Below are 17433 nucleotides of genomic sequence, written 5' to 3' on the forward strand. Positions count from 1 at the left end.
TTAGAAAGATCCCCTGGAGGAGGACATGACAATCCACTTCAGTATTCTTGCTTGGAGAATCCCATGGATAGAGGAACCTGTTGGGCTACAGTCTATAGAGTTGCCAAAAGTTGAACACAACTGAAGTGACTTAGCATGCATGGCAATTAGATTGCTTCTGTATCTTGATAATTACAAATAATGCTACAATGAACATACAAGTGCATGTTTTGTTTTTTGGGTTTTTTTTTTTTTTGAAAGGTAGTTTTCTTTTCTTTAGATAAACACACAAGAGTGGAATTGTTGGATAAAATGGTAGGTTTAAAAAAAAATATTTCGAGTAATCTTCACACTGTTTTCCATAGTGGCTGCACTGATGTACATTCCCATCAACAGATTATGAGGATTCCATTTTTCTCCACATCTTCACTAACACTTGTAATTTTATATATTTTTGATAATAGCCATTCTGACTGGTGTGAGATATCTCACTTTTCTTTTCATTTGAATTTTCCTGATGATTAAAGATGGCGAGGGTCTTTTCATGTGCCTGTTGGCCATCTGAATATCCTCTTTGAGGAAAAACGTCTATTCAGAACATCTGCCTATATTTTAATCAGGTCATTTATTTTATTTTGTTTAATTTGTACCAGTTCTTTGCATATTTTGAATATTAACCCCTTATCAGATATATCAATTTTAAATATACTCTGCCGTTCAGTAGGTGGCCTTTTCATTTTCCTGAGAGTTTTTTTAATTTTGCAAAAGCTTTTTAGTTTGATGTGGTCGCATTTGTTTACCTTTGCTTTTGTTTCCGTTGCATGAGGATACGCTCATAATAAATACACTAAAACTAAAGAGTTTACTGCTTGTGTTTACTTCTGGAAGTTTTATGGTTTCAAATCTTACTTTTAAGTCTTTAATCCATTTTGAATGTATTTTTGTGAATGGTGTGAGAGATTAGTCTAGTTTCATTCTTTTGTATGTAGCTGTCTAGTTTTCCCAACACCATTTATTGAAGAAGTGCTCTTTTACTGATTGTATATTATTGCCTCCTTTGTTTTAGGTTAATTGCCCAAATAAGTGTGGATACATTACTGGGAGCCCAGTTCTGTTCCATTAATCTATTTGCCTCTTTGTTCCAGTTTCATCCTTTGTGGATTACTTTAGCTTGTAGTATAGACTAAAGTCTAGGAGTGTGGTAAGTCCAGCTTTGTTCTTCTTTCTCAAGATCGCTTTGACTATTCAAAGTCTTTTGTGTGTCTGTACAAATTTTAACATTTTATGTTCTAGATAAACAAAAGATTCCCACTGATGGGAATTGCATTGAATCTACAATTTGCCTTTGGCAGTATGATCATTTTAACAGTATTAATTCTTGCAATCCATGAAAACGGAGTATCTTCCCAACTGTTTGTGTCATGTTGAGTTTCTTTCATCAATGTCTTATTTCTAGGTATCTTCTTCTTTTTGATTTTTGTATTCTACAAGTATACTGAAGTTTTTAATGAGTTTTAAAAGATTTTTGGTGTGCTTTACACACCAAAATCATGCAGTATTTGTCTTGCTCCATCTGATTCATTTCAGTTAGCATAATATCCTCTATGTCCAACCATGCTTTTGCAAATGGCAAATTTTCATTTCTTTTTATGGTTGAGTAATATTTCATTATATAGCTATACATTTTCTTTGTTTATCTACTGATTTTTATGTATATTATCTTATTGACTGCAAAGTGAAAGTTTTAATTCTTCCTATATAATTTAGATACATTTTATTCCCTTTTCTAATTACTGTGGCTAGTACTTCTAATGCTATGTTGAATAAACCTTTGAGAATGGACTTGTCTTGCTCTTAATCTTAGAGGAAATGCTTTTAGTTTTAAATCATTGAGATGATGCTAACTGTGGGTTGTCATATATGGCCTTTATTACATTGAGGTATGTTCCTCTATACCTATTTGTTGAGAGGTTTTATCATAAATAGTTGTTGAAGTTTTTCAAAAAAATTGTGCATCTACTAAGATGATTATATGATTTTAATTTTCAATTTGTTAATGTGATATTACTTTCATTGATTTGCAGATATTGACCCATCATTGCATTTCTGGAATAAATATCATTTGATGATATTGTATGATCCTTTAATGTATTGTTGGAGTATCAGTTTGCTAATATTTTGCTGATGATTACATCCATCTTCATCAGTGATATTGACCTGATATGTAACTTTTTGTGATATCTTTGTCTGGTATTTTGGTATTCATATCAGGTTGATATTTGCCTCATAGAATGAGCTCAGGAGTGTTCTTGCTTGTGAAATTTTTCAGAATATTTGATAAAAATAGATGTTAACTTCACTGTAAATATTTCGTAGAGTTCATCTGTGAAGTCATCTGATTTTGAATTTGTTTCTGTTGAGAGTCTTTTTGTTTGTTTACTTGTTTTTAAATTACCAATTCAATTTCATTACTGGTAATTTGTGTGTTTATATCTTCTACTTCTTCCTTGTTAATCTTGTGAGATTTTACATTTCAAGGAATTTGTCCAGGACTTCTAGATTATCGGTGTATAATTATTTGCATAATATTTTATAATCTTTGTATTTCTGTCCTATTGGTTGTAACTTCTTTTTAATTTCTGATTTATACTTATTTGGGTCCTCTCTATTTTTTTTTTAAGAGTCTGTCTAAAGGTTTATCAATTTTGTTTTTCTTTTTAAAGAACCACTTATCCATTTCATAAATATTTTCTATTCATTTTGCCTTATTTTATTTATTTCTACTCTGATTTATGATTTATTCCTTTCTATATCTTTAAGTTTCCCTGGTGGCTCAGACAGTAAAGCGTCTGCCTACAATGCGGGAGACTTTTGGGCCCTCTCTATTTTTTTCTTGAAGAGTCTGTCTAAAGGTTTATCAATTTTGTTTTTCTTTTCAAAGAATCACTTATTCAATTCATAAATATTTTTTATTCATTTTGTCTTACTTTATTTACTTCTACTCTGATTTATGATTTATTCCCTTCTATATCTTTGACTTTTGTTTTTTCTTCTTTGTCTAGTTCTCTTAGCTATTAGTTCAGGTTTTTTATTTGACATTTTTCTCGTTTCCTGAGGTAGGCTTCTATTGATGTACTCTTCCATCTAAAACTGTTTTGCTGCATGTCATAGAGTTTGGGATCTTTTTCCAGTGGCTCAGCAGGTAAAAAATCCAGAGACACAGGAGATGCAATACAAGAGATATAGGAGATGTGGATTCTCTCCCTGTGTCAGGAAGTTCCCCTGGAGGAGGAAATGGCAACCCATTCTAGTATTCTTGGACTTCCCTGGTGGCTCAGAGGTTAAAGCGTCTGCCTCCAATGCAGGAGACCTGGGTTTGATCCCTGGGTCGGGAAGATCCCCTGGAGAAGGAAATGGCAACCCTCTCCAGTATTCGCCATAGTTTATAGTGAGCTGACCATATGTCCCAGGTTTTCACTGGAAAATCTGGATTAGCACTTAAATGTTAATTTACTCTCTTTTTTTCATTTGTCTGTTTTAATTTGAAATAGTTGTTTCATCTTTTTTGTCTTTCACGATCTTTACATTATGAAGCTTTCAGGCCAGTTAATTCACAGCAGGTTCATTCCTTGAATTGACTTGTCTGAAGAATCCTGAAGAATCCCATGGACGGAGAAGCCTGGTAGGCTACAGTCCATGGGGTCGCAAAGAGTCGGACACGACTGAGCGACTTCACTTTCACTTTTCTAATATTCTTGCCTGAAAAATTTCATGGACAGAGTAGTTTGGTAGACTACAGTACAAAGTGTTGCAAAGAGTCACATACGACTGAGCAACTAAGTATGCATGCATACATTTTGGATCATTGTGTTTTTGTACTCAATTGTCTCCAGATATTTTTAAGTTTCTTCTTAGATTTCTTCAGGATCCATTGGCTGTGTAGTACCATATTGTTTAGTCTCTGTGTTTTGTTGTTGTTGTTGTTGTTGTTTTGTTTTAGTTTTTTGCTTGTTGTTGATATCTAATCTCATAGCGTTGTGGTTGAAAAAGTGTCCGATATGATTTCAGTTTTCTTACATGTACTGAGATTTGGTTTTTTGGTCTATATGTGATCTGTCCTGGAGAATGTTCCATGTGCACTTGAAAAGAATGTGTATTCTGCCGCTTTGGGATGGAATGCTCTCTGTATGTCTATTTAGTGCATGTAACCTAATACGTTGTGTTTAAGGAGTTTTTCCTTATTGATTTCCTGAATGAATGATCCGCCCATTGTTGTATGTGGGGGTGTTAAAACCCCCTACTACCATTGTGCTATAGTTGATTTCTTTAAGTTTATTAATATTTGGTGTGTTACGGGTTCCAATATTGGGTGGATACACATTTGCAGTTGTTATATTTTCTTTGATCGATACCTTTATCATTATGTAGTTTTTCTTTGTTTCTTGTTACAGTCTTTATTTTAAAATCTACTTTGTCTGATTTAAGTACCCCCACCCTTTCTTGTCATTCCCATTTGCATAGAATACTTTTTCCATCCCTTCGTTTTCAGTCTGTGTCTTTAGATTTGAATTTAGTTTCTTAGAGGTAATATATACATGGTTTTGTTATTTTGTCCATTCAGCCACTCTATGTCTTTTGATTAGATAATTTCATCCACTCACATTTAAAGCGATTGTTGATATGTATGTACTTATTGCAACTTTGTTAATGGTTCTGGGATTGTTTCCATAGTTCCTTTTTTGTTTTTTTACTTTTTTTTGCTCTAGTCTCTTGTAATTTAGTGAGTATTTTTAGTGTTATGTTTGGTTTCTATTCTTTTTTGTGTATATATTACAGATTTTTGCTTTGTGGTGACCATGTGGTTCATATATTGCAATTCTCTCTTCTCTACAATATATTTATATCTTAAGTTCAAACTCCTCACTGTGTTATTCTAATCTTCCCTTGAGTTCTTTGAACATATTTATTATTATTGTGAACTCTGTGTTAGGGAGTTTCTTATCTCTGTTTCACTTAGTTCTTCTTCTAGGGTTTTATCTTGTTCTTTTGTTTGGAACATTTTCTTCTGTGGCCTCATTTTGTCCAATCTGATCTTTTTATTTCTATGTGTTTGCAAAGTTGGTTATGTTTTCTGACCTTGGAGAATAGCCTTTTGTGGGAGATACTCTATACACTTCCCAGCAATGCACTCCCCTCTGATCAACCAAGATGTATCCTCTAGAGGTTCCCTGCTGTGAAGGCTGTGTGCATTCTTCTGTTGGGGTAGCCAGACTACTACAGGTGGTCTGCTAGGTGTGGATGGTCTGCAGTCTGGTTGTTTAACAGCTCCTGCCCTGTGTGGAGGTTTCTGGCCACTGGTGGACAGGGCCAGGTCATGAGGAAGCTGGCTATGGGTGTGAGTGTTTAACGCAGCAGGCTTGCTTGTAGGTGGGGTGTCTCTCCACTAGTATCATTCCTTGGCCTGAGACATCCTAGTACTTATTTTGACAGAATGGTAGGAGGGCCTGTGTCCTGTCACTAGTTAGCTAGAGGGAGGATTCCAAAATAGTGCTTTCCAGCACCAGTGTTCTTGTGGTAGAATAAAATATACAAAAGAGCTCCCACTAGTGTTTGTTTCCCCAGGGTGAGCTCCACTGCCTCCTGTTTCTTCAGGAGACTCTCCAAGATCAGCCCATGGATCTGACTCTGGATCTTGGAACATGTATGGGATTTTGTACGTACCCTCTGTGAGCAGACTATTTCCCACAGCCCTTTGGATCGTCAAGAATTTGAATCCCTGGCCTTCGAAGTCTACCATTCCAGGGCCTGTCTTCACTTTACAGGAGCCCTGGGCTGGGGAGCCTAATGTGGGGCCCAGACCTACTCTCCCCCATTTCTTGGGGGAGACCCTGTGCAATTCTAATTATCCTCCAGTTTGTGGGTCTCTCACCTGGGAGTACGGATCTTGACTAGAGTATAGTATAGACCATGATTCTGCCCCTCCTATCCATCTCATTGTGGATTCTTTTTTATATTTTCAGTTGCAGATCTTTTTTTTTTTTCCTGCTAGTCTTCTGATCTGTTTTATCAATAGTTGCTCTGTAAATAGCAGAAATTTTGGTGCGCCCATGAGAAGAAGTGAGTTCAAGATCATACTCTGCCATCTTGGTCATTCCTCCTTATTTTCCTTATTCTTAAATATTCCTTAAAGTATACCATTCCAGTGCTTATAGTTATGGTGCAGTTAGGAATGTAAAATGATTTATTTTAGCAGGACTTTTGTATTAGACATTTAGTTTGTTTTCAAGATTTGGTTACTATATAATTTGGTTACTATATAGTAATGCTATAATGAACATCTGTGAATATAAATCTTTGATCTTAACTTTCATTATTTCCTTAGGATAGATTTCTACAAAAAAATTAATTGCCATGGAGTGTCCACCTGTATTTAGTGCAAAATTATGACTGAAATTGTATATGACTTCATCATGATCACAGCTTCAAATCTCTTGCAATTTTTGAAAATTTTACATGACAGATGCTATTACAAGCAGTTTATAATTTACCTACTTTAGTTATTGTCATTTTTTTTTCATTACAGATGAAAATCTTGGATTTTCCTTAAAAAGTTTTTTTTTTCAATTCAGCTTTTTTATGCTTCTTATTAAAAAAAAAAAGACAAATGTAGTATAATAAACACTGCATCTTACATCTTATTAAGTTTTTTTCTGGTTTCTTTACTTTGTAAATTGGCCTGACCTATTATCAGTCCATAAAGCCCATATTCATCACAAATGTCTAAGTCTTAACCTGTATTCTTGACTAATGTCAGGCTTTCTTTCAATTAGGTTCATTTGGGAAATTTACTCACTTATTCAGAGATGTTCAGTGCAATGCTACTTTTTAATTAGAGTATGAGTTTTTTGTTTTTAAAGCAAGGATTTTAAAGCATTTTATCAGTTTATTTATTAATTTTGATGTGCTGGGTCTTTGTTGCTGTGTGAGTTTTTCTCTAGTTGTGGTGCATGTGTTTCTCATGCAGTGGCTTCTCTTGTTGTGGAACAAAGGCTCTAGGGTGCATGGGCTTCTGTAGTCACACCGCACACAGGCTCAATAGTTGTGGCACATGGACTTAGTTGCTCTGGGACAAGTGGGATCACTCCAGATTGCAGATGAAATCCATGTATCCTGTATAGACAGGCAGACTTTCCACCACTGAGACATCAGGGAAGCCCCAAGTATGAGATTTTTTAAAGCAGACTGGATTTTAAGACGTAAAAGTTTACTGTAATCTGAGTTAAGTTCTGGAATTCAGAAAAGTAAGTTTGTTCCCGAAAACTGCTTACCTCTAAGAAGTTGCTTTTTATGTAGTTCTTAAAAAAAAAAAAATTGGTCTGCACAGTACATCATAGTTTAACATTGTTAGAGACACTCTAATCTTTTATCCAAGTACTGTGTTCTGCTAATATTACATTCATAGGTTTGTTGGATATAGTACTTCTCTAGTTGTATTACAAATGAATGCTGGTCAAAAAATTGTGTAGTTTTGTATTTATCAGTTCAGTTCAGTCGCTCAGTCGTGTCTGACTCTTTGCGACCCCATGAATTGCAGCACGCCAGGCCTCTCTGTCCATCACCAACTCCCGGAGTCTACCCAAACCCATGTCCATCGAGTCGGTGATGCCATACAACCATCTCATCCTCTGTCGTCCCCTTCTCCTCCTGCCCCCAATCCTACCCAGCATTAGGGTCTTTTCCAATGAGTCAACTCTTCGCATGAGGTGGCCAAAGTATTGGAGTTTCAGCTTCAACATCAGACCTTCCAGTGAACACCCAGGATTGATCTCTTTTAGGATAGATTGATTGGATCTCCTTGCAGTCCAAGGGACTCTCAAGAGTCTTCTCCAACACCACAGTTCAAAAGCATCAATTCTTCGGCGCTCAGCTTTCTTCACCGTCCAACTCTAACATCCACACATGACCACTGGAAAAACCATAGCCTTGACTAGGCGGACTTTTGTTGGCAAAGTAATGTCTCCACTTTTAAATATGCTATCTAGGTTGGCCATAACCTTCCTTCCAAGGAGTAATCGTCTTTTTAATTTCATGGCTGCAATCACCATCAGCAGTGATTTTGGAGCCCCCCAAAATAAAGTCTGACACTGTTTCCACTGTTTCCCCATCTATTTCCCATGAAGTGATGGGACCAGATGCCACGATCTTAGTTTTCTGAACGTTGAGCTTTAAGCCAACTTTTTCACTCTTCTCTTTCACCTTCATCAAGAGGCTCTTTAGTTCCTCTTCACTTTCCACCATAAGGGTGGTGTCATCCGCATATCTGAGGTTATTGGTATTTCTCCCGGCAATCTTGATTCCAGCTTGTGTTTCTTCCAGCCCAGCGTTTCTCATGATGTACTCTGCATATAAGTTAAATAAGCAGGGTGACAATATACATCCTTGACGTACTCCTTTTCCTATTTGGAACCAGTCTGTTGTTCCATGTCCAGTTCTAACTCTTGCTTCCTGACCTGCATACAGGTTTCTCAAGAGACAGGTCAGATGGTCTGGTATTCCCATCTCTTTCAGAATTTTCCACAGTTTATTGTGATCCACACAGTCAAAGGCTTTGGCATAATCAATAAAGCAGAAATAGATGTTTTTTTTGGAACTCTCTTGCTTTTTCGATGATCCAGCGGATATTGGCAATTTGATCTCTGGTTCCTCTGCCTTTTCTAAAACCAGCTTTGATCTCTGGTTCCTCTGTCTTTTCTAAAACCAGCTTGAACATCTGGAAGTTCACCGTTCACGTATTGCTGAAGCCTGGCTTGGAGAATTTTGAGCATTACTTTACTAGCATGTGAGATGAGTGCAATTGTGCAGTAGTTTGAGCATTCTTTGGCATTGCCTTTCTTTGGGATTGGAATGAAGACTGACCTCTTCCAGTCTTGTGGCCACTGCTGAGTTTTCCAAATTTGCTGGCATATCGAATGCAGCACTTTCACAGCATCACCTCTGAGGATTTGAAATAGCTCAACTGGAATTCCATCACCTCCCTAGCTTTGTTCGTAGTGATGCTTTCTAAGGCCCACTTGACTTCACATTCCAGGATGTCTGGCTCTAGGTGAGTGATCACACCATCGTGATTATCTGGGTCGTGAAGATCTTTTTTGTACAGTTCTTCTGTGTATTCTTGCCACCTCTTCTTAATATCTTCTGCTTCTGTTAGGTCCATACCATTTCTGTCCTTTATCGAGCCTATCTTTGCATGAAATGTTCCTTTGGTATCTCTAATTTTCTTGAAGAGATCTCTAGTCTTTATAAGCAAATAATGCTCTCATTTGTGCTCAGTTGTGTCTGACTCTGTGATCCCACAAACTGTAGTCCACCAGGCTACTCTGTGAATGGGATTTTCCTAGCAAGAATACTGGAGTCGGTTGCCATCTCCTCCTTCAAGGAATCTTTGTGACCCAGGGATCAAACCCATGTCTTCTGCATTGGCAGGCAGATTCTTTACCGCTGAGCTACCTGGGAATCAGTGATCTCATAATGTAACAAAATCCTCTGGTACATAATGTTGGAAAAGAAAACAATGACTTTCATGATCTGATACATTGATTGTTTTTGTCTCTGGCTTATGTCCTGTATGACTAAAAGAAAACATATCAGGGAACACAAACTTCTGTAAACTTGAGAAGTGGAATCAAAATGGAGTAGGAGGATGTGAGGTTCATGTGCCCCCACAAATATATGAAAGTACATCTAAATGTGGAAAAATTCTGAGGGAAAACTAATTGGAAACTGGCAGAAGATCTATACAATCAAAGCTGCAAGAAAGATTTCCACGTAACTGGGTATAATGGGGGGAAGGCATCGGGTCAGGATCAGCATCCCTGGGAGGGATCCGTAAGGAGAAGGCCCATGTGGGCAGACCTTCATCTGGGGAGCACCCTTCCTTGCTGGGAAGTCTACTAGGATGGACTGAGGGACTGAAGAAGCTTATATTCCACTCTTGAGGAGTGTTTGCATGCCAGCTTGCTATTAGGTCAAGGTGTGAAGAAACCTGTGCTAGTGACTGCCACCTTGTTGAACTCCCCAATCTGAAGGGGTTAGTAGTCAGTCTTGCTCACTCCACACCACAGCTTGGCCCAAGATCAGGGCAGGGATGTGATCTAGCTATGAATACAGACTGAGGCACCATGGGTGTGATCTGGGTGGGACCATGGAAACTATTGTCAGCACATACGATGGGGCAGAGGGCCTGAACCAGTCAGGCTTTGTGAACAAACCGGGTGGCACCGCGAGAGTGTGCCGTGGAAAAGCACTGAATCTCAGACAGAGCCTGGCAGAGCACTTGGTCTAGCTGAGCGGTGACAGCCTGGGGGTATGTAGTCAGGAGTACTTGTGAAGCCCATCATCAGTGTGTACATAACAGTGGCAACTCTAGCCACAGCTCATATTTTAAGCTTGCACATTCCGGGGCTGTTCTCTGTCAGACAGGCCCTGGTCAGGAGTATGGAGTGAATAATTTCCTAGCAGAAGTGCCCCAGATCTATCCACTCCACATCTCAGCTTGGTGTTGAATCTGTGGCATTTAGGTCCTGGGAGAAGTTTGCCACAGAGTCAGTCCAGGTCCCAGGCAGCAGCATGGCCACAGTGATTCCTGCAGCCAGTGTGCCCTAGCCCCTAGTCTGAGCTCACTCCACACCATAGCCTTGCACTAGGTTTGGGATGAACACAAAGGACAATGGGATGCAACCTTGTGCTGTTTCTGGGTGGAACTGCAGATGCCTACATGGATGGTGCACGGTGATAGTTTTCTATGTCTGCATAGGCCTCATTTGTTTCAGCAGTCACCTCCTTAGGAACAGGGCACGCCTTGGCAATGGAGCCTGATGGAACCTGACTCTCAAGACCTCTATTCCAATAACTGGAGAGAAAACGTTAATCCCAACAAGGCAATGACAGCCATAGATCAAAGGGGAAATCCCACCTCATTTCCAGCACAGACTCTGAATACCATAACATTAATCATACTCACTATCAAGGGGATAATGGCCAGCACATTCTGAGGAAATATATGGTTGAGACCCAAAATAAAACCAGCCTTTACACTAAGAATATTGGGTATACAACAGTCTACACAAGGATCCTGCCCCATAAAATCACCGTTTCAATAACTGTTCCTCCTAAATTCATAGACACAGACGAAGTTTAGTAAATTGAAAAAGCAGAGGAACTACTTTCAGTTAAAGAACAAGAAAAATCCCTGGAAGAATGAAAAAAACCTCACCAGTTTACTTGGCAAAAAGCAGAGACATTACCTTGCCAACAAAGATCTGTCCAGTCAAAGCTATGGTTTTTCCAGTATGGAATTTATGGATGTGAGAGTTGGACTATAAAGAAAGCTGAGCACCGAAGAATTGATGCTTTAGAACTGTGGTATTGGAGAAGACTCTTCAAAGACCCTTGGACAACAAGGAGATCCAACCAATCCATACTAAAGGATATCAATACTGAATATTCATCGGAAGGACTGATGCTGAAGCTGAAACTCCAATACTTTGGCCACCTGATGTGAAGAACTGACTCATTGGAAAAGACCCTATTGCTGGGAAAGATTGAAGGCAGGAGGAGAAGGGAACGACAGAGGATAAGATGGGTGGATGGCATCAACCGACTCAATGGACATGAGTTTGAGTAAACTCCAGGAGTTGGTGATGGACAGGGAGGCCTGGCATGCTGCAACCTATGGGGTCACAAAGAGTTGGACATCACTGAGTGAACTGAAGCTCAAAAAGGAGACAATAAAATGTTAAAAGAATTAAGAAAGAAATATCTATAGAAATTCAGATCACTGTCACTAGGAAGTAGAAACTATAAAGATGAATCAAAGTCAGACAATTGCACTGCTGAGATAAAAAACCAATCTAGAAACAATGAATAACAGACTAGATTACACTTAAAAACAATAAAGCCATCTGGAATGTAGAATAAAGGAAATCACCCACACAGGAATGCATGCAAAAATACAAAAACAAACAAACAAACAAAAAACCCACAAGAAAACAACATACAAGATCTACGGAGTATGCCAACCAACACATAACAGAGGTTCAAGAAGAAAAAGGGAGAGAAAAGGAGATTGAAAATATATTTGAAGAAATTATGGCTAAAAATCCCCAAACTTAAATTAGGAAACCCATTGAGGCACAGGAAGTACAAAAGGCCCTCAACAAGATGAACCCCAAAAGAACTTCACCAAGACATATTATAATGAAAATGGCAAAACAAGGGAATTCTCATAAGGCTATCAGCTGATATCTCTGCAGAAATTTTGCTGGCCAGAATGGAGTTACATAGTATATTCAAAGTCCTGAAAAGGAAAAATCTACAACCTAAGATACTCTACTCAGCTAGACTATCATTTAGAATAAGAGACATAAAGAATGTCTCTCTTTATAAATAATTTCTAACATAATTCAGCAAAACTAAACCTAACTTAAAAGAAATCCTGGAGATCCTCTATGAATAGCAAAGAAGCAGGAATTAATGGGAAAGAGAAAATCACAATAGGAAAGGCAAATATATAAAAGGATCGAAGAGCATTTTTAAAAGCCAGTAAACAGATTAAAACACAATAAAAACTGTAAAAGTGATTATTATAAAATTAAGAGCAAAAGGATAAGCATGAGAATGTAAAATAGAACATGAAAATCACAAAACATGGGTGAAGGAATATAAAAATGTAGGTCTCTTAGAATATGTTCAAACTTGTCTGACTCTCAGATTAAAGCAAGTAGATACAGTTATGAGTCAACATACTCAGACTGCACAAGTCAAAAATGACAATAGATTCACTAAAAGAAAGAAAATCATCAGCCTACAAAATAACAGAGGAAATGAATAAAGAAAAACAATAAAACCAACTGGAATATAAGCTTTAAAATGACAATAAATGCATACCCATCAGTAATTACTTTAATCTTAGTGGATTAATGGAATAAATGGAACAAAAGACAGAGAATGGCAGATTTGATTACAAAATAAAAACCAAGAGGTTACAATAATCTGTGTACAAGACACTCATGTCAGGGTAAAAGACATACAGAAATTAAGAGTGGGGATAGAGTTGGTTTTTTTTTTTTTTCTCCAAGCAAATGGAAATAAGAAGAAAGAAGGGATAACAACATAAATAGACTTTTTTCAAAAGGGCTATAAAGAAAAAAAAAAGCAAAAAAAAAAAGGCTATAAGGAAAAGACAAAGAAGGACATTGTATAATGATTAAGGAATCATACAAGAAGAGAATATAACACTTGTTAGCATATATGTGCCCAATATAGGAGACTTGAACATCAAATAAATGCTAGCAGACACAAAGGATACATAGGTAATAATACAAAAATAATAGGAGAAGTTAACATCCTACTAACATCAATGGACAGATCTTCCAGACAGAATATCAATATGTCAACAGAGGTCCTAAATGACACAATAGACCAGTTGGACTTAATTGATAAGCAACCTAATCTACCACCTAAAATAATTAGAAAGAGAAGAAAAAATAAAACCCAAAGTCACCAGAAGGAAGAAAATAATAAAGATCAGTGAGGAAATAAATAAAATAGATTTATTTAATTCAGGAAATAAATAAAATAAAAAATAACAAAATAAATAACCAAGAAATCCAAGAGTTGGATGTTTGTAAAGATTAACTCTGTCCAGGTTTACCAGGAAGAAAAAAGAAAGAACCTAAATAAACAAGACAAGAAATGAAAGAGACAAAATAACAATGAATACTGTAGAATTACAAAAAAAAAAATCATTAGAGAAACAATGAACAGTTATATGCCAAAAAATTGGACAGCCTAGAAGAAATAGAGAAGTTTATAGAAACATACTGCCTGCTACAACTGAGTCAAGGTAAAACAGATAAACTGATCACTAAAAATGAGACTGAATCTGTAGTTTTTAAAAAAGAGAAAGAAAAAAGTTCCCTCCAAGCAAAAGTGCAGGACCAGATGGCTGCAGTGGAAAATTTCACCAAACATATAAAAAAGATTTAACATTGATTCTGCTCAAATTACTCCAAAGAAGCATGGAGGAGAAAACATTCTCAAATTCATTCTATGAAGTCACTATCCAAACAGCCAGGATACCAAAGCCAGGAAAGAAACTACCAAAAAAGAAAATTATACCAATATCATTGATGACTATAGATGTAAAAATGCTCAACAAAATATTAGCAAATGGAATTCAATAATACATAAAAAGAATCATACACTATGATCAAATTGGATTCATCCCAGAGTCAGAAGGATGGCTCAGCATATGCAAATCAACCAAAGAAAGGGAAGACAAAAGCCACATTATCATCTCATTAGATGCAGGAAAAGCATTGGACAAAATACAGCATCTACTAATGAAAAAACTCTCACTAAAGTGACTGTAGAAGGAACAAACCTTAATATAATAAAAACCAATTACAACAAACCTACCATCAACATAATACTCAACAGTGAATAGCTGAAGGTCTTTCTGCTAAATTCAGGAACAAGACAAGGATGCCAACCCTCACTGTGAATGCATGCTAAGTCACTTCAATCGTGTTCAACTCTTTGTGACCCTATGGACTGTAGCCCTCCAGGCACATTTGTTGATGAGATTCTCCTGACAAGAATACTGAAATGGGTTGCTGGGTCCTCCTCCAGGGGATTTTCCAGACCTGTGTCTCCTACACTGGCAGGCATGCTTTTTACAGTAGTACCACCTGGGAAGTGCACCTATTTTCACCATTTCTACTCAAATAGTATGGGAAATCCTAGTCACAACAATCAGAGAAGTACAATAAGTAGAGGTTATCCCAACTGGAGTGGAAGGTGGTAAAACTATCACTGTTTACAAATAACATGATACTCTATAGAGAACTCCAAACTTCCAAATGAAAATTATTAGAACTAATATATTCAGCATGGTAGTAGGATACAAAATTAACATGTTGAAATTTGTTAATTTCTGTAATAATGAAATATCAGAAATATAAAGAAAAAATGCATTTAATGTTACACACACAAATTAAAATACCTAGCATTAGACACAACTAAGTTGAAAGAAGTATACCCTTAAAATTATAAAACACTGATAAAGGAAATTAAACATAATTCAAATAAATTGAAATATGTATCAGTTCAGTTCAGTTCAGTTCAGTTGCTCAGTCGTGTCCGGCGCTTTGCGACCCCATGAATTGCAGCAGGCCAGGCCTCTCTGTCCATCACCAACTCCCGGAGTCTACCCAAACCCATGTCCATCGAGTCGGTGATGCCATCCAACCATCCTATCCTCTGTCGTCCCCTTCTCCTCTTGCCCCCAATCCTACCCAGCATTAGAGTCTTTTCCAATGAGGCAACTCTTCGCATGAGGTGGCCAAAGTATTGGAGTTTCAGCTTCAACATCAGTCCTTCCAATGAATACCCGAGATTGATCTCTTTTAGGATGGATTGATTGGATCTCCTTGCTGTCCAAGGGACTCTCAAGAGTCTTCTCCAACACCACAGTCGAAAACCATCAATTCTGCGGTGCTCATCTTTCTTCACCGTCCAACTCTCACATCCATACATGACCATTGGAAAAACCATAGCCTTAACTAGATGGACTTTTGTTGGCAAAGTAATGTCTCTGCTTTTAAATATGCTATCTAGGTTGGCCATAACCCTCCTTCCAAGGAGCTGGGTTCAGTTCAGTCGCTAAGTCGTGTCCGACTCTTTGAGACCCCATGAATTGCAGCACGCCAGGCCTCTCTGTCCATCACCAACTCCCAGAATCTACCCAAACGCATGTTCATCGAGTCGGTGATGCCATCCAACCATCTCATCCTCTGTCATCCTCTTCTCCTCCCGCCCCCAATCCTACCCAGCATTAGGGTCTTTTCCAATGAGTCAACCCTTCGCATGAGGTGGCCAAAGTATTGGAGTTTCAGCTTCAACATCAGACCTTCCAGTGAACACCCAGGATTGATTTCCTTTAGGATGGATTGATTGGATCTCCTTGCAGTCCAAGGGACTCTCAAGAGTCTTCTCCAACACCACAGGTCAAAAGCATCAATTCTTCGGCGCTCAGCTTTCTTCACCGTCCAACTCTCACATCCATACATGACCACCGGAAAAACCATAGCCTTGACTAGGCGGACTTTTGTTGGCAAAGTAATGTCTCTGCTTTTATTTTATTTTATTTTTTTTATAAATTTATTTATTTTAGTTGGGGGCTAATTACTTTACAATATTGTAATAGTTTTTGCCATACATTGACATGAATCAGCCATGGGTTTACATGTGTTCCCCTTCCTGGACCCCCCACCCACCTCCCTCCCCATCCCATCCTTCTGGATCATCCCATTGCCCCAGCCCTGAGCCCTTGTCACATGCATCGAACATGGAATGGTGTTCTGTTTCACATACGATAATATACATGTTTCAATGCTATTCTCCCAGAACGTCCCACCCTCACCTTCTCCCTCAGAGTCCATAAAATTGTTCCATGCATCTGTGTCTCTTATTCTGTCTCGCATATAGGGTTATCGTTACCATCTTTCAAATTCCATATATATGCATTAGTATACTGTATTGTTGTTTTTCTTTCTGGCTTACTTCACTCTGTATAATGGGCTCCAGTTTCATCCATCTCAGTAGAACCGATTCAAACGTATTTTTTTTTAATGGCTGAGTAATATTCCATTGTGTATATGTACCACAGCTTCCTTATCCATTCGTCTGCTGATGGACATCTAGGTTGCTTCCATGTCCTGGCTATTGTAAACAGTGCTGCGATGAACATTGGGGTACATGCGTCTCTTTCAATTCTGGTTTCCTCGGTGTATATGCCCAGCAGTGGGATTGCTGGGTCATATGGCAGTTCTATTCCCAGTTTTTTAAGGAATCTCCACACTGTTCTCCATAGTGGCTGTACTAGTTTGCATTCCCACCAACAGTGTAAGAGGGTTCCCTTTTCTCTACACCCTCTCCAGCATTTATTGCTTGTAGACTTTTGGATAGCAGCCATTCTGACTGGTGTGAAATGATACCTCATTGTGGTTTTGATTTGCATTTCTCTAATAATGAGTGATGTTGAGCATCTTTTCATGTGTTTGTTAGCCATCTGTATGTCTCTGCTTTTAAACATGATATCTAGGTTGGCCATTACCTTCCTTCCAAGGAGTAAGTGTCTTTTAATTTCATGGCTGCAGTCACCATCAGCAGTGATTCTAGAACCCAAAAAAGTAAAATCTGACACTGTTTCCACTGTTTCCCTGTCTATTTCCCATGGAGTGACGGGACCAGATGCCATGATCTTAGTTTTCTGAACATTGAGCTTTAAGCCAACTTTTTCACTCTCCTTCTTCACCTTCATCAAGAGGCTCTTTAGTTCTTCTTCACTTTCTGCCATAAGAGTGGTGTCATCCGCATATCTGAGGTTATTGA

General features: G+C 38.0%; 1 protein-coding gene across 7 annotated transcripts in view; it reads right to left on the reverse strand.

The window, feature by feature from the left end:
- The window catches only part of KHDRBS2 (KH RNA binding domain containing, signal transduction associated 2), a 631271-nt gene that overhangs the window by 184211 nt on the left and 429627 nt on the right, over positions 1 to 17433 (reverse strand). The window contains exon 9 of one of the 7 annotated variants that reach the window (XM_081523655.1): positions 11531 to 11547. The exons of the other annotated variants lie outside the window; for them this stretch is intronic. Within the exon in view, the coding sequence (XP_081379781.1) occupies positions 11531 to 11547 (17 nt within the window). The remainder of the gene's footprint in view (positions 1 to 11530; positions 11548 to 17433) is intronic. 7 annotated transcript variants of the gene reach the window in all.

This window comes from Giraffa tippelskirchi, chromosome 8, assembly GCF_054371585.1.
Source record: "Giraffa tippelskirchi isolate mGirTip1 chromosome 8, T2T-mGirTip1v1.2.pri, whole genome shotgun sequence".
Taxonomy (NCBI): domain Eukaryota; kingdom Metazoa; phylum Chordata; class Mammalia; order Artiodactyla; family Giraffidae; genus Giraffa; species Giraffa tippelskirchi.